This window comes from Salvelinus namaycush, chromosome 15 (genome assembly GCF_016432855.1).
Source record: "Salvelinus namaycush isolate Seneca chromosome 15, SaNama_1.0, whole genome shotgun sequence".
In the NCBI taxonomy this organism is placed as follows: domain Eukaryota; kingdom Metazoa; phylum Chordata; class Actinopteri; order Salmoniformes; family Salmonidae; genus Salvelinus; species Salvelinus namaycush.
The window spans coordinates 36585261-36611848 of NC_052321.1; the positions used below are offsets into that span (position 1 = coordinate 36585261).

At 44.6% G+C, this 26588-nt stretch overlaps 1 protein-coding gene across 1 annotated transcript in view; it reads right to left on the reverse strand.

Moving 5' to 3' along the window:
- Nucleotides 1-3664: 3664 nt before the first annotated feature.
- Nucleotides 3665-26588, reverse strand: part of LOC120060058 (stAR-related lipid transfer protein 9-like) — a 35147-nt gene continuing 12223 nt past the window's right edge. Inside the window, exons 4-21 of the mRNA XM_039009123.1 lie at nucleotides 16314-16430; nucleotides 16028-16060; nucleotides 15678-15739; nucleotides 15430-15542; nucleotides 13973-14115; nucleotides 13785-13852; nucleotides 13458-13555; nucleotides 12782-13009; nucleotides 12442-12539; nucleotides 12129-12206; nucleotides 11889-11963; nucleotides 11566-11745; nucleotides 10697-10748; nucleotides 7098-7223; nucleotides 6828-6910; nucleotides 6670-6731; nucleotides 5477-5694; nucleotides 3665-4170 (exon numbers count right to left, since the gene is read on the reverse strand). Coding sequence (XP_038865051.1) covers nucleotides 3665-4170; nucleotides 5477-5694; nucleotides 6670-6731; nucleotides 6828-6910; nucleotides 7098-7223; nucleotides 10697-10748; nucleotides 11566-11745; nucleotides 11889-11963; nucleotides 12129-12206; nucleotides 12442-12539; nucleotides 12782-13009; nucleotides 13458-13555; nucleotides 13785-13852; nucleotides 13973-14115; nucleotides 15430-15542; nucleotides 15678-15739; nucleotides 16028-16060; nucleotides 16314-16430 — 2340 coding nt within the window. The remainder of the gene's footprint in view (nucleotides 4171-5476; nucleotides 5695-6669; nucleotides 6732-6827; nucleotides 6911-7097; nucleotides 7224-10696; nucleotides 10749-11565; nucleotides 11746-11888; nucleotides 11964-12128; nucleotides 12207-12441; nucleotides 12540-12781; nucleotides 13010-13457; nucleotides 13556-13784; nucleotides 13853-13972; nucleotides 14116-15429; nucleotides 15543-15677; nucleotides 15740-16027; nucleotides 16061-16313; nucleotides 16431-26588) is intronic.

Below are 26588 nucleotides of genomic sequence, written 5' to 3' on the forward strand. Positions count from 1 at the left end.
GCCTGGTTGACAGTTTGTTTATCATCATTACCAAGACAATTAAGATGAGGATGATACTTCTCAGGACCTGTTTGTTTCTTTATGTTCCCCATATGTGGAAAAGGGACATCTCTTTCCAACCCTTTCCCTTGAGAAACTAAGCATTCTTTGGGTATGGTGGAAGTGAAAGTAGAACCTGAAGAATGTCCCATTGGTAGCAGTACAGGTTTGTTGATGTATTCAGGTTGCCCTTGGTTGTTCAATGCCAGACTTAATTTGATCTCATGGCTTTTTACAATGAAAGATGCAGCACCAGAATTGACACTTGCTTGGTCATTTGCTGTTATGACAGCACAGCCAGAAGCATCTAGACCCTTGTCAACATCAGTTATTCCATGTTTCAGTTGCACGTCTCTCACTTTCTTTCGAATGCTCTGACTTAACTGGGACTCTGAGGGGATCTTTGTCGTACCGTCTGAATCATTGTCTTTGGTAATGAAACTTGACTGATTCATGGAAATTAATATGAGGGAAGTAGAGTGTCTAAGAACTTTTTCATGGCTTAGATTTTCCATGTCTGTCATGTTGTCCATCTTTAGCTTCTCAGGACAGATAAGAGACTTTTCTGACGTCGAACAAGAGACAGGCTTAATGCTCGTCAGTGGGGCGGCTATTTGATGATTACTAACTATTTGTAGATCCTTTGGGGAATCACATTTGTTAGGATTACATGTTGGCAAGTCATTAAGGCTTTGACTACTTTGACTCTCTAGTTCACTGTTACTGTTGTCTCCATCCCCATCTATACCTGACATCCTCATATGCTCCTTTACCACCTCTGAGATTCGCTTGTCTATTGAACTACAGTTACTGTCCCCATGGTGAGGTCCCCATCTACCATTTTCTACGTCTCTTCTCTTGCTATCTGAGATCAGCTTTTCACCCTGCTTTTGAACTTCTATTTCTTCACCATGATTTACTTCTCTTATCTTTATAATAACTGCATTCTCTCCGAAAAGAATGCCTTTATGGCCATCTGTGTCAATGGTTTTATGGTCACATGGGGAGACATTTTCTTGCGATATGTGCACAGACACTGACATTGCTACTAAAGCCGAGGTATCTCGTTTGAAGTTATCTTCATTGCAGCCCAGATTTAGTTTAAATGAATCAAATGCAAATGAAGTTTGTTTGTCTTTTAATTCACTAGTGTTATTTTTATCATCTGACCAAATAACTTCTTGGCTGTTCTTGACAGTGGAGAATGTAAAAAAATCCCCTCCATTGCTCCTCTTTGGAATTTTCAAGCTGCCAATGAAACTGTCCTGCAGGACTTTGTTCCTCTTTCTGGAATTTTTACAAGATGCTTTGAAAGACTCCTGCTCTGGTGACAAACAATTCTGCTCTGTGACTTTGGCTCCAAGATTTTGCAGCAATTTAAACTCACTTTTAATTGATGTGTCTTTGGCATTGCTAGCTTCACAAAACTCCTCCTCTCTGACTTCTTCCATGTCTCCATCTACATTGAATAGGTCATTATCTCCAGAAGGATTCTTTGGGGCACTTTCAATGTCCAATGTCTCGTTCAACATGTCACCTTCAGGTTTAGGTAATGTTTCCTGCTGCATCTGATGCCCATGGAACATTGCAGCCTCCAATGTTGATGAGATGCATTGAGTCTTATAGTCAATGGTTGGAGAAAATGCAGATCTATGAGAAGGAAGCTCTGCTGAGACATCTCTATTTTGATTGTTGCAAAAGCCTGGATCATCAATAGATACCTTCAGCAAACCTTCTGTACTGACTGTCTGCCTTTTAAAATAGTCTTCGCAACATACTGCCTCCTGAATCAATGGTATCATTATATGTGGTGCTGACGTTTGGAGGAGCTGAGAATTATGGAAATTCAAAGTATCAGTTGTCCCCCCTGAAACCCCAAGTCTTTGTTCCTCTACTGTGACATGTTCTCCCTCTGTGCCATCAGTAGATGCGGAGCTATGGGATTCAGTGGATCCAAATCCACTCAGACAGTCAGATAGATCCGCACTGACGGGGCTGGGACAACTGCTGCTGTCCAATGCACCATGACTAAACACCGTCCTCCTCCTCAACACGGCAGAGTCCCTGGGTATCCTGGGACTATCTGCTGCATCAGTGGAGGACCAGGCGTCTGTAAGCGCTAGCAAACTCTCTGGCTCCCTCACACTACAGCTACTTAGAGAGCGAGGACTGCTGGTCAACAAGGTGTGGACGTGCCCAAGCTCTTCACTCAACTTTGATACAGTGTCTCTACACCTGGGTTCTTTCGCTGACTGCTTCTGGTACCGCGATTCCCTTGTCGCGCTGGTTGCTTCATTGACTCCTATTTTAGGACCGCCATGATGGCTCCAGTAAACTTCTGCTGGCATTTCATTCTGTTTCCCAATGTCTTCTATTCCCTCTCCAGTTTGCTGAATATCTGAGGCCATGTTCATAGTCTTTTCAATCGAGGGATTGAGACCCCTCACCACAGAGTGACTGGGTACTACCCCAGTCCATCTCTGTGCCAGCCTAGATGCAATATGTTTCCCTTTGCTCTCCATAGCTAGTGAGTCCTTTGACATCTGACTGTCTTCGCTCTCTGCTTCGCTCTGGATAGCCTCCTCCTGCTTCAGCTGCTCTGCCAAAGCTGTGGCATAGGCCGAGGACAGGGAGTCCATGGAGAACAAGCTGTCACAGTCTGAGGAGTGGTCACCCTCCCTTTCCTCTTCTTCCTCACTGTCATACTCCTCCCATCCTGCCAGTCCCTGCGGTCTTTCCACCCACCTTAGGATGCTAGTCTGGTTTATCAGAGTCTCTGCACTGTGCCACCGTCTTTGTCTCTGCCTACAATCATGTGGAGTCTTCTGATCAAGATCCTCACACGAGACAGTTGTTTTCATCGTGCATTTCTTCCTGCTCATATTGGCTTCTTCTACACCTTGGTTTTGTTTCCAGTGAAATCGGCTTGCTGTTTTACCAGTGGGCTTGGTCCTTCTACTCAGTCCTGATGGTGGCTTTCTAAAGACCCTAGCCAACGCGGTCTTTATTCCAGGGCCGACTGAGTGTGATAAGACCTTCCGGATGGTCTCCAAGCCCTTTCTACCTCCACGGGGAAGGCTCTTCACTGCCTTACATTGAGCTTTCTGAGTCTGACTGCTGGATTTGCTTACTGTAACGGTTGGTTCCTTCACGATGACATTACTGCTTGACTCTAAAGTCCCACCATTTTGTGATTGCGATGGGTTCTGATTGTTCTTGAATGTAAATTCAAGCCCACGTTTTGGAAGCAGTGGTTTCCTCTCAGGTCTTTCACGACATGGTGGCTGAGCTAGGGCCTCCTCCTCGTCCTTCACAGGCAGCTTAAGGTTCTCAGAGGAACTGGTTTTGCTCCTCCACCCCTGCTCCTGGCTACTGGGTCCTGTTCCTGAGGAGAATGTGTTGGAGCGACTCCTCGTCCTTTCGCGTGGAAGACATTCGTCAGACACCCACTGTCTTGAGTTGATGGATCCAAATGTCAGTTCAGATGGTCTGTTTCTCTTCAGGAAGTGGCTGTGGGGGAAAACAAAACGTGGGGTAAGGAAATACATTATCCTTTACACCATGCCTGTGTAATTCCTTTATACTAGTCAAATATTGGCTTGAATAGATATATTTATGAGAGACTTCATACTGACCTGAAGATCGGGGTGTTTTGGGGGTACAATCGGGACAGAAGGTCTGATGAGAAAGAATGCCTGCGCAAGACAGGTTGACGTCCTCTGGAACTTGAGGAGGACCCTAGTTCAGGGGAAGCAGGGCTCTCTAGACCTGGTGGCAGGGCCTTCTCCAGCCACTGCAGTTCCCTCTTAGCCTCTAGTAGATGGCGCTTGCGAGCGATCCTCTCCAGCTGGTAGTGAAGTCTTTTGCGTCGAAATCGGCTCTCGGCGCGCCGCAAGGCGTGATGTCGTAACAGCTCCTCCTGAACAACCTTCTTCCTGTTTAGAACAACTTCAGAGGGAGGGGCCACTGTTTGACCACACCCTTCCTCAGAACCTTCCGAACCTTCCGTTAGCAGGCTGTCTAGGATGGGAGATGGAATCGGATCAGTCTGTACACCAAACTCCTGAGTTCCTCTTTCCTCTAACGTTATAGCTGCCAGACGCTGCTTCTCCTGCAGAATCCACTGCTGGACTGTAGACAGAGGAAACAAATGACAAGCATGAATTAAATAAGCACTATCTGCACATACAAACTTTAACAACATATTTGTCAGATACACTCCCGTACGAATTTATTTGGACAGTGAAGCTAAAACTTTTAATTTGGCTCGATTCTTTAGCATTTTTTGAATCATATGTTTCGGATGAGGCGACAGTACAGAATGTCACTTTTTATTGAAGGTTATTTTCATACATGTCTGTTTTACCATTTAGAAATGAAAGCACTTTATGTATCTATTTCCCACATTTGAAGGTGTCATAAGTATTTTGACAAATTCACTTACACAGGTATGTGTATTAAAGTAGTCAAAAGTTGAGTATTTGGTCCCAATATTCCTAACACAATGCCTACATCAAGCTTGTGACTCTACAAAGATGTTGGATGCATTTGCAGTTTGTTTTGGTTGTGTTTCACATTATGTTGTGCCCAATATACATTACTGGTAAATCATCTATTATGTCATTTTGGAGTCACTTTTATTGTAAATAAGAATAGAAGATGTTTCTGAACACTTCTACATTAATGTGGATGCTACCGTGATTATGGATAATCATGAATGAATCATGAATAATGATGAGTGAGAAAGTTAAGAGGCATAAATATCCTACCCCCAAGACATGCTAACATCTCACCATAACCAATATTAGCATTTTGGGGGGGGGGGGGGGGGGTATAATATTTAAAAGCCTTTCTCACTCATCATTATTCACAATTCATTCATGATTATCCGTAATCATGGTAGCATCCACATGAATGTAGAAGTGTTATGAAACTAAAACATTTGATCTTCAAATATGAAACATTTAGGAATTTAGGAATGCATTCAACCAAAATGTGTCTTCCGCATTTAACCCAACCCCTCTGAATCAGAGATGTGCAGGTGGCTGCCTTAATCGACGTCATCGGCGCCCGGGGAACAGTTGTTGTTGGGGATTAACTGCCTTGCTCAAGGGGCAGAACGCCAGATTTTTCCACCTTGCCGGCTCGGGAATTCAAACCAGCGACGTTTCGGTTACTAGCCGAACGCTCTTAATGCTATGCTAGAGTCAAATAAAAAGTCCAAGCTTCACTGTCCAACTAAATACGTAGAGGAGTGTATAATGTTCTGTGACAAAATGCAAAACATCTATCTATTTCTCTTTACATCTCTAATTTATCAAAACATGTCTCTACTGAGAGACACATAAAATCCACATTCAAGCTATTCTCTCAAAGTATACCGTCAGTTATGTATTGTACTGGGCACTGGGTGACTTGACGAAGGTGTGCTACTCACTGTCAATGTGCTGTTGTCTCAGATGGGCCTGTTCGCTCTCCAGATCTCTCTCAGCCCGTCTCTGTTCAGTCTGGATCTCCTGGCGTAAACACTCCACGTACCCCCTTCGCTCCTCCACGTACTTCACCTGGTCCTCTACACACTGCTGCTTGCTGGCTGGATCCTCTCCTTCAGCCACACAGTACCCGGTCTGTCCCGGGACCACCTCTCCTCCAAGCCTGTTCACATAGACATAAATACAAATAAGAGAGAAGTAGGGCCAGAACACAGACACGACCAAATACCAAATAAAAGCAGAATTCATTCCAATGGAATAGAGATAGTTGAAAAAAAATCTTCATCAAGCCTACACATTTTCAGTAATCTGTTCAAAGATGTTCTACAACAATAATTTTACCTCAGCGCAGTAAAGATTCCGTTAAGGACAGAGATCCCTAAAACACCGAGACCTATGGCTCCTTGCCTAAGCAGAGTTTTAATGAGAGCTAATGTTGTTAGAGTTTAATGCAGCGTCTCTCCTGTAACCAAGCAACGACCCAGCCTTGTCTGTAAACAACAAGCTATGATTCCACCAAGACACTGAGAAAAAAAATTGGCCCATGTTGACTCCAATGCTTCCCACAGTTGTGTTAATTGGACCATTCTTGATACATACAGGAAACTGTTTGAGCGTGAAAAACCCAGCAGCGTTGCAGTTCTTGACTCAAACCGGTGCGCCTGGCACCTACTGTACTACCATACCATACTACCATTCAATCTTTTGTCTTGCCCATTCACCCTCTGAATGGCACGCAGACACAATCCATGTCTCAATTGTCTCAGGGCTTAAAAATCCTTCTTTAACCCGTCTCCTCCCCTTCATCTACACTGATTGAAGTGGATTTAACAAGTGACATCAATAAGGGATCATAGCTTTCACCTTGATTCACCTGGTCAGTCTATGTCATGTCTATGTAACTCTCTCTATCGTTCTGTACACAGAAACATCCATGAAGCATTACTAGACATTTATCCGTTGTACCAGTGGTAGGTTGTACTACATAAAATACATAGAAAAGATGTATTCCGTGAGTCTACTATGAGAGCTCAGCAGAATCCTTTCAGCACATAGTGTATTGCAGAGATGCTCCTGGCCTGTGCTTGTCAGTGGGTGCTGGTTAGTTTACATTGAGTGTGTGTGTGTGTTCGTTTACCTGGGGTCGGAGGTTGAGGATCGAAGGTCACTGTAGCTGCAGTTCAGTGCACCCTCACTGGCCTGTCAAGAAGAGGATGTTGTTAGGTATCATCATCCCCCACCGCCATCACTATCATCATCATCATCATCATCATATTTATGCTCAGCAGTACCCACCCGTCTGCGTTCCCTCAGGACTGCAGCCTCTGCTGGGTGGTTGAAGCGGAACTTGTGAACACCTCCAATAGTGATCACTGACCCTGAGGACAGAGAGATATATACCAAAAAAATTTACACAGTTGTTGGGCCTCCAAGTGCTACTCTACACGCTCCTAGCTGCACAGCTTACTCTGGCACTGTTGTTACTGTAAACTGAAGTGTAACAAGACAGAAACTCTTTGACAAGTCATTCAGAAGAGAGTGTTTGAGAACTAGGTAAGGGCCTACCTTGGGCCAGTCTGCAGGGCTCTGTCACCTCCCTGTCGTTGACCATGCAGACACTCCCTGGCAGCGGCCTCAGGGTGACCACCCCAGACTGGTTTTCTATCTCACAGGTGGCGCCGCCCTGGAGGACTGGAGGGGAAAGACATACACTAAGGAACTCCAAAACAGAACACATTTGAAGATGCAAATGACATGTACTGCATGCACGAGATCTATCTAATACTCACGTAGGAGATATCAATATGACAGATAATAAACAGAGAACACAGGAGATATCAATATGACAGATAATAAACAGAGAACACAGGAGATATCAATATGACAGATAATAAACAGAGAACATAGGAGATATCAATATGACAGATAATAAACAGAGAACATAGGAGATATCAATATGACAGATAATAAACAGAGAACATAGGAGATATCAATATGACAGATAATAAACAGAGAACATAGGAGATATCAATATGACAGATAATAAACAGAGAACATAGGAGATATCAATATGACAGATAATAAACAGAGAACATAGGAGATATCAATATGACAGATAATAAACAGAGAACACAGGAGATATCAATATGACAGATAATAAACAGAGAACACAGGAGATATCAATATGACAGATAATGACAGATAATAAACAGAGAACACAGGAGATATCAATATGACAGATAATAAACAGAGAACATAGGAGATATAAATATGACAGATAATAAACCGAGAGCATAGGAGATATAAATATGACAGATAATAAACAGAGAACATAGGAGATATCAATATGACAGATAATAAACAGAGAACACAGGAGATATCAATATGACAGATAAACAGAGAACATAGGAGATATAAATATGACAGATAATAAACAGAGAACATAGGAGATATCAATATGACAGATAATAAACCGAGAGCATAGGAGATATAAATATGACAGATAAACAGAGAACATAGGAGATATCAATATGACAGATAATAAACAGAGAACATAGGAGATATCAATATGACAGATAATAAACAGAGAACATAGGAGATGTCAATATGACAGATAATAAACAGAGAACATAGGAGATATCAATATGACAGATAATAAACAGAGAACATAGGGGATGTCAATATGACAGATAAACAGAGAACATAGGAGATGTCAATATGACAGATAATAAACAGAGAACATAGGAGATATCAATATGACAGATAATAAACAGAGAACACAGGACATATCAATATGACAGATAAACAGAGAACATAGGAGATATCAATATGACAGATAATAAACAGAGAACACAGGAGATATCAATATGACAGATAAACAGAGAACATAGGAGATATCAATATGACAGATAATAAACAGAGAACACAGGACATATCAATATGACAGATAAACAGAGAACATAGGAGATATCAATATGACAGATAATAAACAGAGAATACAGAAGATGTCAATATGACAGATAATAAACAGAGAACACAGGAGATATCAATATGACAGATAATAAACAGAGAACACAGGAGATGTCAATATGACAGATAATAAACAGAGAACACAGGAGATATCAATGACAGATAAACAGAGAACATAGGAGATATCAATATGACAGATAATAAACAGAGAACACAGGAGATGTCAATATGACAGATAAACAGAGAACATAGGAGATATCAATATGACAGATAATAAACAGAGAACACAGGAGATGTCAATATGACAGATAATAAACAGAGAACATAGGAGATATCAATATGACAGATAATAAACAGAGAACATAGGAGATATCAATATGACAGATAATAAACAGAGAACACAGGAGATATCAACATGACAGATAATAAACAGAGAACATAGGAGATGTCAATATGACAGATAATAAACAGAGAACACAGGAGATATCAATATGACAGATAATAAACAGAGAACACAGGAGATATCAATATGACAGATAATAAACAGAGAACATAGGAGATATCAATATGACAGATAAACAGAGAACACAGGAGATATCAATATGACAGATAATAAACAGAGAACACAGGAGATATCAATATGACAGATAATAAACAGAGAACATAGGAGATGTCAATATGACAGATAATAAACAGAGAACATAGGAGATGTCAATATGACAGATAATAAACAGAGAACATAGGATATATCAATATGACAGATAATAAACAGAGAACATAGGAGATATCAATATGACAGATAATAAACAGAGAACATAGAAGATATCAATATGACAGATAAACAGAGAACATAGGAGATATCAATATGACAGATAATAAACAGAGAACATAGAAGATATCAATATGACAGATAAACAGAGAACATAGGAGATATCAATATGACAGATAATAAACAGAGAACATAGGAGATATCAATATGACAGATAATAAACAGAGAACATAGGAGATATCAATATGACAGATAATAAACAGAGAACACAGGAGATATCAATATGACAGATAATAAACAGAGAACACAGGAGATATCAATATGACAGATAATAAACAGAGAACATAGGAGATGTCAATATGACAGATAATAAACAGAGAACATAGGAGATATCAATATGACAGATAAACAGAGAACACAGGAGATATCAATATGACAGATAATAAACAGAGAACACAGGAGATATCAATATGACAGATAATAAACAGAGAACACAGGAGATATCAATATGACAGATAATAAACAGAGAACACAGGAGATGTCAATATGACAGATAATAAACAGAGAACATAGGAGATGTCAATATGACAGATAATAAACAGAGAACATAGGATATATCAATATGACAGATAATAAACAGAGAACATAGGAGATATCAATATGACAGATAATAAACAGAGAACATAGAAGATATCAATATGACAGATAAACAGAGAACATAGGAGATATCAATATGACAGATAATAAACAGAGAACATAGAAGATATCAATATGACAGATAAACAGAGAACATAGGAGATATCAATATGACAGATAATAAACAGAGAACATAGGAGATATCAATATGACAGATAATAAACAGAGAACATAGGAGATATCAATATGACAGATAATAAACAGAGAACACAGGAGATATCAATATGACAGATAATAAACAGAGAACACAGGAGATATCAATATGACAGATAATAAACAGAGAACATAGGAGATGTCAATATGACAGATAATAAACAGAGAACATAGGAGATATCAATATGACAGATAAACAGAGAACACAGGAGATATCAATATGACAGATAATAAACAGAGAACACAGGAGATATCAATATGACAGATAATAAACAGAGAACACAGGAGATATCAATATGACAGATAATAAACAGAGAACACAGGAGATATCAATATGACAGATAATAAACAGAGAACACAGGAGATATCAATATGACAGATAATAAACAGAGAACACAGGAGATATCAATATGACAGATAATAAACAGAGAACATAGGAGATATCAATATGACAGATAATAAACAGAGAACACAGGAGATATCAATATGACAGATAATAAACAGAGAACACAGGAGATATCAATATGACAGATAATAAACAGAGAACACAGGAGATATCAATATGACATCAGCCTACCTATTTGTGGTTCAACCAGTTTGTCCTGAGGTCCAATCGAGGTCACCCCCTCCTACAACAGAGGGTCGTCAAGAGTTCAGGATGACAGAGGATTTAAACAGTGGATGGGGGAAAAAACATGTCAACAAACACACAGTTGGGTGTGCCTAAAACAAACATTTCATAACAGATCAAATTACTACCACATGACGTTCTACTACACTAAGCATGACTCTCACGGAACTCAGAGCCCTACACTTAGGCTAGCTTTCAGGGAAACAAGTATTTGTTTACCAAATGCTATCTTGTGGGATAAAAAGGCTAGCTTATGTAACTACAGTCCCACTACAGGAGCAGTATGGATTCCAAGGTGGTTTCAGCTCTTTAAATACAGGAAGTGGTATAATGATCGGACCTAAAGCCATTCTAGTCGCTGTCAGAATCAGGATGGGCGTAGGTCCCCAGAGCCCGTGCCTCACAATGGGGGGAGAAAAGGGGACAGAGTGAAAACGCACCTCGTCTAAACATCGAGCAGTACAAAGAGAGAGAAGGAAGAACAGGGAGGGAGAATCTAGTAGACAAAAAAAGAGAAACATTTCAGTCAGAGAAAGAAGCAAAAGAAGAACAGTGTTGTGCAGAGGTACATGTAGAATGTGAGTTCCGTGGATGTGTGTAGGTGCGTGTGCCTGTGCGTGTGTATGTGCGTGTCTGTGCGCGTGTGTGCGCACGCTTGTGTGCCAGCGTCCATGCATATGCACGCTCGTACCGTGAGCTGAAAGAAGCTGACTCCTTGTGCTGAGTACGTTCCGGTCCAGGGAAATAAGGTGTGGTACCAGGGCGTGGATGAGGATATATGTGTGTTAGTATCCGAAGGTGTGTATTATATATACCCTGAGGTGATAGAAGGTGACTCCGGTGCTGAGTACATCCCGGTCCAGTGTAATAAGGTGTGGTAACAGGGAGTGGATGAGAAAACCAGCCCGGTCTCTGTTGATATCCACACTGTACTGTTCCAACAGCTCCTTCTTGTCCCGCCAGCTCTCTGACCAGTCCTTCGTCAGCTGATCCACCTGGAGGAGGGAAGATTAGGGTCAGGCAGAGCGGAGAAGAGTCAGGAGCACAGATTGTATAAAAAGGACAAGATGTGTTAATATTTACTATTAAAAGTGAAGGTACACAGTTCCGGTGGAAAGTCTGAGAGATGAGCCTCTACCTTTAGTTCGTTCTGTAACACCATGTCAGACAGACTGCCGTCTCGCTCATCGCTCAGAGAAGGACTGGGATTCCGCTGCTGTGAAGGAATTACCACAGACATTTTGGTCAATGTTACAAGACAAAGGCAGTAGTAACCTAGAATTGAAATAACTTCAAATCGTTTTTCCCCCCCAAAAAACACAGCCTGCGCAGGCGATTATAATTCCTAGTGAAAACCCCGATCCCGTAGAACCAGTACCATCTTGAAGCTGAGCAGCATGCTCTTCAGCCTGTCAATCTCCTCACGTAGCTCTCTGATCAACCTCACACTGGCATCCTGTCGAGAGACGAGACATGATCCTTTACGATACTCAAGACACTAGCACAACCAAACACAAGGCAAACGGCACCAATAATACTGTAGCCCCAACCGGTACTCAAACCCAGGTCCCTACGACTGTCAGTCCGACACCTCTATCGTTACGTCGAGAGGTCATAACCTCTTGACAAGGTTCACTAGGTGGTGGACTAGAGGTCGCGGCAGCGTACGACAGAATGCTCAGAACACTCGCCTCGTTGACGCGCGGCTTGTTGACGATGTTCCTGGCGTGAGCAGCGTAGCGCAGGGTGCTGAGAGTCTCGTTGTAGCTTCTGCAGGACGGGGACACGGCTGCAAGACACAGGCAGGGGCGTCAGATGTATTGTTGGGATAATAACGCTACGATACCCTCGTTACAACCACTGACTGGACTCATCCAGCAACAACTATCTATACTACAGCACTGATAAAGACAAACGATTGCCCATCTTACATTGCTAAATGACGAAATGCAACAAAAAAAATTTGATCACTATTTCCGCTCCCACTAGTTGACGCAAATGTGCAATGCAATGCCAATATTCCTCACTCACTGGCGATCATGATGGTCTTGGAGTTTCCTCCCAGGCTGTCTTTGAGGAGCCATGTGAGGACAGAGTCCCTGTAGGGGATGAAGCAGTGTCTTCTCCCTCCTCCTCCTCCTCCTCCACCACCTCCCCCAGACAGAGAGCTGGTGTGGCTGCCCACAGTGCTGCCGGCATCACCCTCACTGGCCACGCTGTTGATGCTCTGACAACTACTGGACATCTGGGAGTTCTGGGCTGGAAAGGGGACAGACGCAGTTCAAGTTTTATGTTTATTGGAGAGAGACGCACACAGGGGAGACAAGGGGAGAGTTAGGTTAGAGAGACAGAGAAAGAGACAGGACAGGGACAGAGACAAAAAATAGGGACAGAGATAGGGACAATGAGAGGGAAGGACAAGAGACAAGGACAGGGAGAGATACAGGTACGGGGGGGGGGGGGGAGATTGGGTTAGGAGTAGGGTAGTCTCACTGAACAGAAGTAGGGAACTGGGTCAGCTACGTGAGGCACACTGCTGTATGTAGAGCACATCATCTACAAATATCAGCCTGTATGAATTAAAGATGTGCATGTATGTACAGTATGATCTGTGTACTGTAAGCTAAGTGGGTTCTGACACGGTGATGGTAGAACTCAGACAGAAAAGGCAGTACTTCAACAATAGAAAGTCCCGTTTAATATTTACCCAGAGCAGAGATGACGATACCCAGGGTCACCAGGGATTTGTTGATGTTGGATCCCTCAGTGAGTCGGTCTCTGCAGTAGTGGGGGTCTGCCCTCTCACTGTCAGGCAGCACAACAACAACACACTGAACGTCACATATTCCAGAGAAACGCAACGCTGGAAATGGTACCTAGCGAAAAGCTATCGCGGGATAAAATGGGTCAGTGAACCCACAGTCATGGCAGAAGCGGTCCACTAGGAGGCAGCTTGCTCACGGATACTGAGACCTGTATGTGGGATGATTAGGCATCTTGGAATAAGCAGGGCTAACCTCCTCAACAAACTCACCTGCCAGCCAGGTCTACCAGGTGAATCTTGCTGACGATCTCTGAGGGAAGGTTATTCTCCAGAATAGCCTGTACGGGGACGAATAAACAGACTGGAATAACTACTGTGACTGACGCATTGGCAGGGTCGTGACCTGGGCGAGTGAATCTAAGTGCTGGGATGGGATTGACGCCGGGTTGAGACCTCACCTGGGTGTACTGGATGGTGAAGATGGCATGGGATCTGCTGCTGGCATCGTGGATGTGTGTTGCCGCGGTGATGCGGTTGGCGATGCCCTCCTCCAATAGCTCCACCGCCTGCTTGTAGTCAGACACTACGTGCTGGGACAGGTCTGTGGAGAGGACAGACGAACAGACAGACAGACAGAAAGCAGTTATCAATACCAGCTAAAAATATGCAGAATCATATCAAACAGAATAATAATGTTTAATTGAACAACATTGTCAGAGTTGGCAGTGAGGTGCGATTAGGAAGTGATGAGGGACTATATTACTACAGTGTGGTTCAGCTGATTCACGTTTGGTGTCTCGCACAGCCACAAAAAAACACTCCAATATCTTTTAACTTCCCAAATGATGACGTAACATCCTCCTGTTTCTGCAGTAAACGTAGAAGTCAGTGGCGAGGAAAACATTTGTGCACGCTTCTTAGACCAAGAGACTTAATGGTGGTAAAGGGGTTGGGGGAACCAGATAGAGAAAGAGAGAGGGACTCTGGAGAACCAAACATTAGAATGTGGTCTGTGTGTAGAGTAGAGCAATGTGCTTCTTGCTGCCACCAGGAAGTGACATCCCTTCCTGTGATGCTCGGGGAGTTCTCCTGATACAGACAATGAGTGGATGTTGGGCTTGAAGGAATAGAGGGAAGAAGGGGAGACAGAGAAAAAGTGAGAGAGAAGGGGAAGTGATGAGAGAAAAACGAGAGAGATTGAGAGAGTAAAAAAGAGAGAGAGAGAGGCAGAGAGAACGAGAGAGGCAAAGGAAGAGAGAGAGAGAGCGAGGGAGGGAGGGAGAGAAAAAGAGAGTGCAAAGTGCAGAGCCTGGGTTCAAGCCGCAATTGCAACTCTGTTAATAATCAAAGTTGAGTCCTTAACACAAGACTAGAAGACTAAGAGGACCACAACATCCCACTAAGACTGACCTCTAAAAAAAGCATGCAAACCTTTATCTTTATACTGCTCATAACAGCTACACAATAACATAGGCTCCCGGGTGGTGCAGTGGTCTAGGGCACTGCATCGCAGTGCTAGCTGCGCCACCAGAGTCTCTGGGTTCGCGCCCAGGCTGGGCTGGGTCCGCGCCCAGGCTCTGTCGCAGCCGGCCGCAACCGGGAGGTCCGTGGGGCGACGCACAATTGGCATAGCGTCGTCCGGGTTAGGGAGGGTTTGGCCGGTAGGGATATCCTTGTCTCAGTATGTAAAAATGTAATAAAATGTATGCACTCTACTGTAAGTCGCTCTGGATAAGAGCGTCTGCTAAATGACTAAAATGTAAATGTAAATATCCACTGAGTTGGTGAGTGAGTCCTGTCCTGCACAAACGCATTCCTCCCCACACATGGGATCGGTGTAAATTTGGACTTAATGGGTATTGTATCTACCATCCACTGCTGCTTCATGTAGTAGACACTTGTTCGGCCCCCTCACCTTGTACGTAGGGTCCCTTCTCAGGGTGCTCCCTAACCCGTAGGGAGGCTTTCTTCTTCTGCTCTCTGCCTCGCAGCAGGTCACGGACACGCTCATTATAGATCTCCAGGAAGCTGCGGGCGAAGGAGAGTATAAATGCACCGTCACAAGGAAGTGACACGACACCTAGATACCAATGTGCACTCACTGACAGCTGGAGTCAGACGATCACTCAACGAGAAGTAGGCAAACACACAGCCCCCTCTTACCTGATCTCAACCCTGCTGGAGTTTTGTCCTTCAGGGAAGGTGGTGTCAGATCTGAACAGCCCCTGGAGAAAAAAGATCAACAATCAAATCAAACGCCCTCAATCTGGTGCTGAATCGTTTTATGTAATCCACAGAGCAAAAATAGTACAGCGCTCCTGTGAATAACTTAAATGAACATCTTTTTATTGCCGCATGAAGATTTCGGGTATGAGCCCTTGTTCAGCGTGCATAGGAGGCGACGTTACGACAACTATACAGGTCCTGGAGATACCAGACAGGTAGAACAGGTCAATAGCCAGAACACTACCTCACGAGACCCTCTCGACTGAATTATGGGACCGATTCCTTACCTGACAAATCCTGGGGGTCAGGCCCATGGAGTCCTGAGAGGAGGAGGAGGAGGAGGAGAGCGCGAAGGAGGAAAAGAGAAGAGTCATTCACTTTATTGGCACTGTGCCTCCAAATCAAATCAAATCCCTGTGCCTCCTTTCAACACACGGCAGAGAACGCCAACAGGGATTTTCCAGATCATATGATAGGTAACACCGTCCTTACGACACATTATAAGTGCGTCGTAATGCATTATACCTGCCTAAAGTCAAGTGTTACCATGTGACAGTTATAACCCTTCCTCACCTGCGTGCCCATCATGGTGTAGGTCTTGCCAGTGCCAGTCTGCCCGTAGGCAAACAGACAGACGTTGTAGCCCTCTGACGCCCCGGCCAGCACCGACACCCCCAGGTCCTGGAACACCTACAGGAGAGCACACAAACACACAACTAGTAGGAAGAAAAGACGACATAGTGTCGGGCGACAAGAAGACAACAGACAAGCAGTGTTTTCTTAAATTCGACGCGTAAAGGCGACAGTTAAAGGGCGGAGGTATGGGGCGAGAGCAGTTAGCGTCCCCGGTGTGATACATTGTGTCACGGAGTGTTTCTATAGCTGTGTTCAGACTAGCCAGACACAACGCTGAGGAACCCAGCCAGTGGCCTCGGTTGTTGCCCTCCTGCAGAGGTGTTCGTCTAGGAAGCAGAGCCAGGGAGGTAGCTAAGGAGAACAGAGTCAGGAGGTCAGCTAATACTGAGAGCAAACATCCTGCTAGAGCTAGGAGGAGGGCCGGGAGGCTGGGTGGCAGGGCGGATAGGTGGGGGAGTTGAAAGCGAGTCGCCGAGCAGGAAAATAAACCTCCCGAAAGAGGCGTGGAGCTAAGAGCGCAGTGTTCCTGAGGAGGTCCCATACCTATAGCCACAGAGCCAGTATGGGCACATTGTTTTCCTTCCTCCCCTCGGCCACGGAGAGATCAGAGAGAGGGGGTTGAAGCAGTACCCGCCGCCCAGGCCTGAGGACATGCTTGACCCCCAGCAGCCCAGCCAGCAGGCCCAGACCCAGGTAAACACACCAGCAGCAGCAGGAACTTGATCCAGAGCCAGACCCCAGACACAGCACATTCTCCTTCATAACCATAACACACGGGATCAGGGAGGGGGCCCAGACCCACTGAGAGTCTAGGGAACATTGAGACGGCGTGAGGGGAGGAATGCTCCGGCACTGCTCCCCCAGCACAAACGATCCCACAGGTTTCAACACAGTTCTACTCCTCCCTTAGAAGCTCTCAGCCAACGTAACGACCAACAGAACTGGAGCTATACGTTACTGGAGCTATGCGTTACACAAACCCAGAGAAAAGCCCTCAAATGTACACAAAGAGCAGGACGACGTTTTGGTTGGATAAAGCCCTCAACGACCAGGACAATGTTTTGGTTGGATAAAGCCCTCAACGACCAGGACAATGTTTTGTTTGGATAAAGCCCTCAACGACCAGGACAATGTTTTGGTTGGATAAAACCCTCAACGACCAGGACGATGTTTTGGTTGGATAAAGCCCTCAACGACCAGGACGATGTTTTGGTTGGATAAAGCCCTCAACGACCAGGACGATGTTTTGGTTGGATAAAACCCTCAACGACCAGGACGATGTTTTGGTTGGATAAAGCCCTCAACGACCAGGACGATGTTTTGGTTGGATAAAGCCCTCAACGACCAGGATGATGTTTTGGTTGGATAAAACCCTCAACGACCAGGACGATGTTTTGGTTGGATAAAACCCTCAATGACCAGGATGATGTTTTGGTTGGATAAAACCCTCAACGACCAGGACGATGTTTTGGTTGGATAAAACCCTCAACGACCAGGACGATGTTTTGGTTGGATAAAACCCTCAACGACCAGGACGATGTTTTGGTTGGATGACTGGATGCCCCTTTTAATATTTTATTAAAGACCACATAAAGACCCTCCAATAAGATTCGCATAATAACGAAACGGTCAGTTTCAACATTTGTTTCCGTCAGTAAAGAGGGTCAATATTGACTAGAGAGGTGTAGTCAGCCAGTCAGCCAGTCAGTCAGTCAGCCAGCCAGTCAGCCAGACAGACAGAGCACATGGAGAACATCACAGAGGACACCAGTAGTTTTATGTCTTAACTGCCGTTGACCACAGGCCAACACAGAAACAACCAAACACAAAGTATCTCAGACGAAAATCAACAGCATCACTACTGCAATGCATCCTGTCTCTCCTAACAGCTAGCAGCAGGCCAACACACGTGAGATTTGAGGTTTGGTTACGCAATTACTACCAGTAGCCTTGTGTCTTATCTAATGGCTATTTCCCCACACGCCAACACAGAAACAGTCAAACTACAGCACCCAGTAACCCAATAAAGACATGTGTAGGTGTCTACGTGTTAACAGACAAACCCTTACGGCAGTAACAGTCAATCAACGTCCCCAGAGGATGCCTCAACAGTAGGAGAGAGAGAGAGAGAGAGGGTACTGGGTAGGCTGTTGTCATCCTACAAAGGAATGCACAACAAAACCTATTGCAGTGGGTTTCAACCCACTAATAATAACAGTGGGGGGTGTAAATGGTATTATAAGCTTTTGACAATGCAAAATATTTATAATAACAATAATAGTTCACTGCTAAAATGAACTAAATTTGACCTCCGAGATATTTTATTTTTAAAAAAAATCCTCGACTCGTGAATGGTGGTCCTCAGGAGCTTCTGACAGTGATGAGGTGGCCCCTGTGACGGAACAGGTTGGGAACCGCTGACCTATTGATTTGATAAGTGCACAGAGGGCGGGAGCACTAGTCTGGTCCCAGATCTGTTTGTGCTGTATAGTCAACTCCATCATGACCATGATGAACATAGGAGCTGGCAAGACAGCACAGACAGATCTGGGACCAGGCTATGGGAGCAGTAGTGGTAAATCCAGTGTGTTTGTGTGTAAAGTCAATTAGCAGAGCTAGCAAAAATGAGCAGCCATTACGAATGCTGTGCTGTTGTAGTTAGTCTACATGATGTGTTTGGCTGACACCTGTTGAAGAAGCTAGACTAGTACATTGTGTGTTTGGTTGTAAGTTATGCTGACTGTAGTGCAGTGGAATCCAGAACACCAAGCTATGCCCCCGTTTAACTCTGCCGCTTGAATAGGGGTTCCCCAGCCACACCACAAAGAGCCATGTCACTCCTGTCCCCATACCATTCGTTACGCTGGACTCTGTCTGTCTCTCTCTCTCCCTTCCTCCCTCACTCACTCCTGTCCCCCTCTCTCCACCTCAATCTTGCCCCCCCCCCCCCCGCACTACTGCCCCCCTCTCTCCACCTCAATCTTGCCCCCTCCCCCCACAATCCTGTTCCCCTCTCTCCACCTCAATCTTGCCCCCTCTCCCCTCACTCCTGTCCCCCTCTCTCCACCTCAATCTTGCCCCTCCCCCCACACTCCTGTCCCCCTCTCTCCACCTCAATCTTGCCCCCCCCCCCCCCCCCCCCCCCCCCCCCGCACTACTGTCCCCCCCCTCCATCTCTGTCGATACTCAAACTCTCCTCCCTGTCCTCACTGGCAGACAGAATCAATAGTAACCTTGTTAAAGCAGAAACTCTCAGCACACAAAGAGCACGAAACTCCACGTCACCACACTACTGTCGACTCTTAACTCTTTCGATACTGACCTTGAGTATGCACACGCACATACCTCTCCATTATCACAATGACTTCCACCGGCAGGGAGGTATTCTTATTGACGATGAATAACACAGGCCCCGACATCATCTGAATCAGTCTATTGTGTCTCATCATTGTCATATAACAATCATTTGGCGGACGGCATCCCTGAAAGACCACAATAGGCTCTCACTGCTCCAACCTACTTTCGCAGAGCCCTGGCCTGGCCAACTGGCGTGGCGGCACAGCAAACTGGGAGGTATGTGGCCAACAAAGCAGACCTGTGAGGTAAGAGACACAGTGCATTATGGGGCTGCTGACTAACTAACTAAGGATCCAGATTCAAGCAGGTCATAGAGAGAATAGCCAACAGAGAGAAGGGCCAGAGCGAGAGTCTGTAGAATGATCGCCCAAAACACACTGCGACAAACTGAACTCACTCCCATCAACAGGAAGGCTCTGTCTGTCTGTCTGTCTGTCTGTCTGTCTGTCTGTCTGTCTGTCTGTCTGTCTGTCTGTCTGTCTGTCTGTCTGTCTGTCTGTCTGTCTGTCTGTCTGTCTGTCCGTGAGTAAATGTGTGTTTGTGTAGGTGTTGCCATGTGTCCAACCGGCCCAGAGGAAACTGCATCTGAATACAATGACTAAAGGCTTGGCGTTTGCTTTCCTTCTCTTGACAAAAACAGAAACAAATACAAACCTGCTTCACAATGAAGGGAGGAAAGCAGAATATAGATTCCACTCTGGCAAGGAAACACAGGTCAAAACCGTCAGGCCAAACAGGGGGACAGGAAGCAGTGGGAGACCCTGGTGACCGTCTGAAGGGTCTAGCTGGTGGGTGTGTGTACTGTAAAACCGAGTGTTTAGGATCTGAACACACAACTAAACACTTTTCTGTAACACTTTTTAAACGTGCCAAGGAATTTAGAATTTCAATGAAAACGGATCACAGTGTTTAGATTGAAAACCCCAGAACATTTAAATTCACTGTAACACTTTTTAAACACATGAACATGTTTATTTTCAGCACAAGGCGTTTAGATTTTAAACACTAAACACTGGGGGGGTTGTTCTAAAAATCTAGGGCGTAAAGCCATATCTGCATATTTCCCAGCAGGCCTTTCGAGTGAATGTGAGAGATACCCACCCATGACAGTGTTTGTTAGTGACAGACGTATGGTTGTTGCAGTCAATCATTTCTATTCCAGAAGCTTTCACCAAGTGACTGCCTAAATTAAAGTGTTAATTACAAGTAAACCCTTTATGACCACATATTATACATTTCATAAGGCATTTAGTTAAGGCCTACTTATCCTCAACATTGTGGTCTCCAGCCAGAGCCAGGATATCCAACAATTGGAATATATTATCATGTCATGTTCAGTTGGGCTGAAATGTAGGTAAGGTGCCAGACATTCCTAACACTGATGGAATGGAAAAGTCACATCAATTTCTAATGAAACACTAGTGTTTAAAATAGATACAGGTGTTCTCCTGGTTGGAAACTAGAAAAACCTGTCTATCATGTTTAATCTTGCATTCTAAACGCCTGCGTTTAAGATGAGAACACTTATTGGCTAATCTAAATGCCTAATCTTTAAGTTTTAAACACTGATGTTTAGGTTATAAACGTGTCACGTGTTTCATGGTTTTACAGCGCGTGTGTTGGCATGTGAGTGCGTGTGGGCATGCGTGAGTGCGTATGGGGACAAGGAGGGTCCACTCCAGAAGTGGGTCAGTCCAAGCAGAGGTCAGATCTGGAGCGAGCCGACCCAGAATCCCCCCCCCCTCTCTCAGGACCATGACGTCTTCTGATAAACAAGGGAAGGGCAGATTTGTCGCCAGAGATCTGATCCTGGATAACAGCTGTTTATAAGAGCTTGTTTTGAAACGTGGATACTTTTTAGATCGGAAGCCTGTATGTCTGGAGCGTGTCAATGGAAAGGAAAAACAGAACGAGGGGGAGAGAGAGAGAGAGCGAGATGGGGAGAAGAAGGAGAGAGAAAAAAGAGAGATGGAGGCAGGCAGCTGTGATGGTGCTTATTAATGATCTCAGTCTACTAATCGTTGGCTGTGGTGGACTGACTACAGTGGCTGGGTCTGTTTTCATGTGGCCTGCTCTACACCAGCCCCTGGACTGGAAAACTCCTTACTTACCTCTCTGTCTCTGTCTCTGTCGCTGTCTGTCTGTCAATGCAAGTGCTCTTCTAAGAAACCACGGCCGAAAAACGTCAGAGCCTCACCACTTTCCAGGTTTGAAGAGACAAAAACCCCCACAATTTACTTTCCTACTACTACACACACACTACACAACATCTCATATAGTAAGGGGGTTCCATGGGCTAAAACAGTGGGCATTGGTTGGGCAATCAGGAAAAGTAAAGAAACAGACAGAGCAGCCTTAATCCGACAGAACCAGTGCCTCTCAGACCAGTGCCTCACAATGTCTCTCAGACAAGGAGTGCTGAGAGCTAGGATCAGGTCCCCCCTTTCTATGTAATCTTATTCTAAAAAGGCAAAACTGATCCTATATCAGCACTCGTACTTTAAGACTCTTTGTGAATACAGGCCCAGGTCTCACGGTCAGTGCTGCATTCTGTCCAAGACTGGACAGGACAGCTGCATTGGAACTGGAACCTACAACATGGGTCAGTCAGTCCGTTTCAGTCCCACACTTTCCAACTAGGTTACACCAACACTGCAGCTGGACCCTGAGCAGATATTAGACAAAAGTTGAGCTTTTGTTTAGCCTGAGGAATACATACATGTTATTGGAGATGGCGTCGACTAAACTCGACTCCACGATTATGGAGTTGAGCGGATACTAGTGTGGCTACTACCGACGTCGCATAAAAGGACGTTTTTAATCAAAAACGACAGATTTCAGCATCCATAAATGCGGGCTATTTTATCAAAACGTAACTTCATGTGACGTCGGAGTTCCATTACGCCCACACTAGTCGCCGGCTCAACTCCATCGCAAAACGCGGAGCTGAGTTTAGTCGGCTAACATGCATCCTAACTTTCTGAGATATGAGCGAGAGAAAAAGGGTAAGAGAGACAGATAGTGACGCTGGGGGAGGTGGGCAGGAAAAACTAGCGAAACACAGAGAAAGACAGAACGACGACAGAGAGAGAGAGATAGGGAGGAAGAACATTGGCTGGAGTTCAACAGTGTTCTCATTCATTTGACATACTTTGACAGAATTTGTAGGTCAAATTAGCATATAAGGGCAGGGAGGCGGGAGGGAGAGAAGGGAGACACTGAGGGCTACACAGATAAGCTGTCGGACATTATTCATGCCTGCCTACACATGGGAGACAGAGAGAGAGAGAGAGAGAGAGAGAGAGAGAGAGAGAGAGAGAGAGAGAGAGAGAGAGAGAGAGAGAGAGAGAGAGAGAGAGAGAGAGAGAGGGACAGAGAGCGAGACAGAGAGCGAGAGACAGAGAGAAAGAGAGAGACAGAGAGAAAGAGAGAGACAGAGAATGAGAGAGACAGAGAATGAGAGAGACAGTTGGGAGGATGAGGGGAAAGGGATATAGTAAAGGGGAGGGAGAAAACGTCAGGAAAGGGTGAGAAAGAGGGGAAAATTTGATTGTTATATTTTTTTAATTTGATTGAACCTATATTTAACTAGGCAAGTCAGTTAAGAACAAATTCCTATTTACAATGACGGCCTACACCGGCCAAACCCTGACGACGCTGGGCCAATTGTGCGCCGGCCCTATGGGACTCCCAATCACGGCCGGGATTCGAACCAGGGTGTCTGTAGTGACGCCTCTAGCACTGAGATGCAGTGCCTTCTACCGCTGCGCCACTCAGGAGCCCTAAAACAGCATCGATAAAGAAGGGGAGGGAGAAAACGTCGGGGAAAGAGAGTGAGAGAGGGGGGGTGTGCTGGCATGCCAAGGCATTCAACTTTTCAGCAAACATCTCTAACTCCAACTGACACTGGTGCAAACGCTCGACCTTAAACATATAAATAACACTAGCCCATATCTGTAACGACTCTGTTGCTCCTCCCGCTACTGCTTGTTAAAGCAACCAGGGAGAGGGAGCGCTAACGAGAAAGAGGGAAATAGCAGTGTTAATGGCAGGGTCCAGGGAATGAGAATGTTTAGGCACCCAGAGCCCTCTCTGGCCGAAAAGTTTTAATGACAGGGAAAGAAAACAGAGAATGGGAAGGCGGACAGGGAATGGCTTCCCCGGGCTGTAGCCTCCCTTACAAAACAAATTAGCATTTTCACATGTAAAATCATTTGTGAAAGTTCTGCAGCATTGAAGGTCCCCGAAAACACAGTGGCCTCCATCATTCTTAAACGGACGAAGTTTGGAACCACCAAGACTCTTCCTAGAGTTGGCATCATATTGTGGGGATGTTTTTCAGCAGCAAGGACTGGGAGACTAGTCAGGATCGAGGGAAAGATGAACGGAGCAAAGTACAGAGAGATCAATGATGAAAACCTGCTCCAAAGTGCTCCGAACCTCAGACTGGGGCGAAGGTTCACCTTCCAACAGGACAACGACACTAAGCACACAGCCAAGACAACATAGGAGTAGCTTCGGGACAAGTCTCTGAATGTCCGTGAGTGGACCAGCCAGAGCCCGGACTTGAACCCGATCGAACATCTCTGGAGAGACCTGAAAATAGCTGTGCAGCAATGCTCCCCATCCAACCTGACAGAGCTTGAGAGGATCTGCAGAGAAGAATGGGAGAAACTCCCCAAATACAGGTGTGCCAAGCTTCTAGTGTCATACCCAAGAAGACTCGAGGCTGTAATTGCTGCCAAAGGTGCTTCAACAAAGTACTGAGTAGAGGGTCTGAATACTTATGTAAAAGTGTTATTTCAGTTTTTTTATTTGTAAGAAATGTGCAAAAACTTCTAAAAACCTGCTTTTGCTTTGTTATTATGGGGTATTGTGTGTAGATTGATGAGGGGGGGGAAGAATTTAATACATTTTTGAATAAGGCTTTAACGTAACAAAATGTGGAAAAAGTCAAGGGGTCTGAATACTTTCTGAAGGCACTGTATATATATTTTTTGTATATATTTTCCCCTAACCCTACCAACCCTCCCCTAATTGGAGAAACTAATGGACAACAATACTTAGGATTCTACTTTCAGCTTATACATACTATATACATTTTACAGACAGTGTATTATAGTTATCTTTTGTATAGTTATCTTTTGTTTGTTTAAATACCAACCTTCAGCCACCCTCAACCCCTCTCATCTATCTCTGAAGACCATCCAGACTATGTTCCTCCATTTCTTTTTGTTCTTCTTGTAACTTATTCTGTCCCTCCATGCCTCAAGTTAACTATCTGTCTATCTTTTTTCCCGCATTGTCTGAAAGCGTTTAAAATTCACTGAAAACATCAACATACATCATCTATATAGCTAAAAATCATCTATATAGGCAAAACAAATTGACTTTGAGGTTAAAGAAAGTGTGTTCATCAATTTCCCCGATTTTGCTAACCGTTACTTTGGGCAAAATGAAAACGGCAATATTATTGTAATACTTTTTGTAAATTACCGCTCAATTTGAGCAAATGACGAATTTGCTGGTAATCCCAGCAAATCCTGCGATTAACTCGATTACATTTTTGAATCGTTTGACAACCCTAGTTGACATTAAAATGTGGAAATGCACATGTGAAAGTGTATCGGACACGAGTCGGTCATGGTTGCTCACGGTCACGTGATGAGGTAGCCCCGCCTGCGCCTTATTAAAAATGAGTGTTGTCCTTCATGGTCAAGACGTTGGCTTCTCCTGTGGGAGTCACGGGTTCTAAACCCGCCAGTTACAAAAGCACACGTGATACTTATACTGGACTGGAAATATTGGGAAAACACATACAGTATGTCTGTGATTAGTTCACACGTGTCCGTGTCCGATATTTTTTTTTCATGTGTTTTTTTTGTATGGGGTGGCTGTCTCATCTGCTATACTCTCTATAGGGGTACAGTATAGGGGTTTATTCTGGGGGGGATTCTGGCATGGTAGTGTACATGGGTACTCTATGTACTGGACTGTCCCCCTGAATAGCAGGTCTGCTATTACCATCACTGGTCCAGAGAACTGCAAATATGCAGAGATATGGGTAGCAACACCGTGTGCTTTTACTAAGATAACATTAAATTAGAATACTTTTTTGTCCATCACAGGTGCTGAACATTTTTTTTAAATCAGGATTTTATAAGCGATTAAGCAAGACCAAACTATTGATGTCTTTGTGCCTTGTGAGTGTCCGTAACTAGTCTAATAGTCTGCCACAACAAGATCAAATATGTGCGGGAGTCATGGTTCCTTTAACCAGTCATCAGTAAAGTTGGATTCAAGCTCACTAGTGTGGAATACAGTGTGAGAGGAAAATGCACACCAATCACTGTGAAGCACAGAGCCGTTCTTCTTCTCCCTATAGCACGACTAACACACAGACCTAGAAACACCAAGAGCATAATCAAGTCATGAACACAGCATGGGGGGAGGGAGAAAGCGAGAGAGAGAGAGAGAGAGAGAGAGAGAGAGCGAGAGCGAGAGAGCGAGAGAGAGAGAGAGAGGGGAGAATAAGAGAGAGCGAGAGAGAATTCCAGAGGTGGAGGAGGGGAATGGGCAGGGGGTCGACAGAACCGCCCATTTCTCGTCTGCCAAACTCACAGCTGCTCCACTAAGTCATTTTTCACAGTTAGATTCCAGCCCAAAAGACGTCATTGGACAGGATCTGAATCTGGAGCTCAATGCTGGGTTTTATTACCAAATGAAGTCAGCTTGGAGCTTGGACGGGGTGTTTTTGCTCTCCCTCCCTCCTCGTTCTCTCTTCTCCAACTCTCTCTACCCCAATATATTCTCCTCCTCCCCCCTTCCCTCTCTCTCTGTCTCCCTCTCATCCCC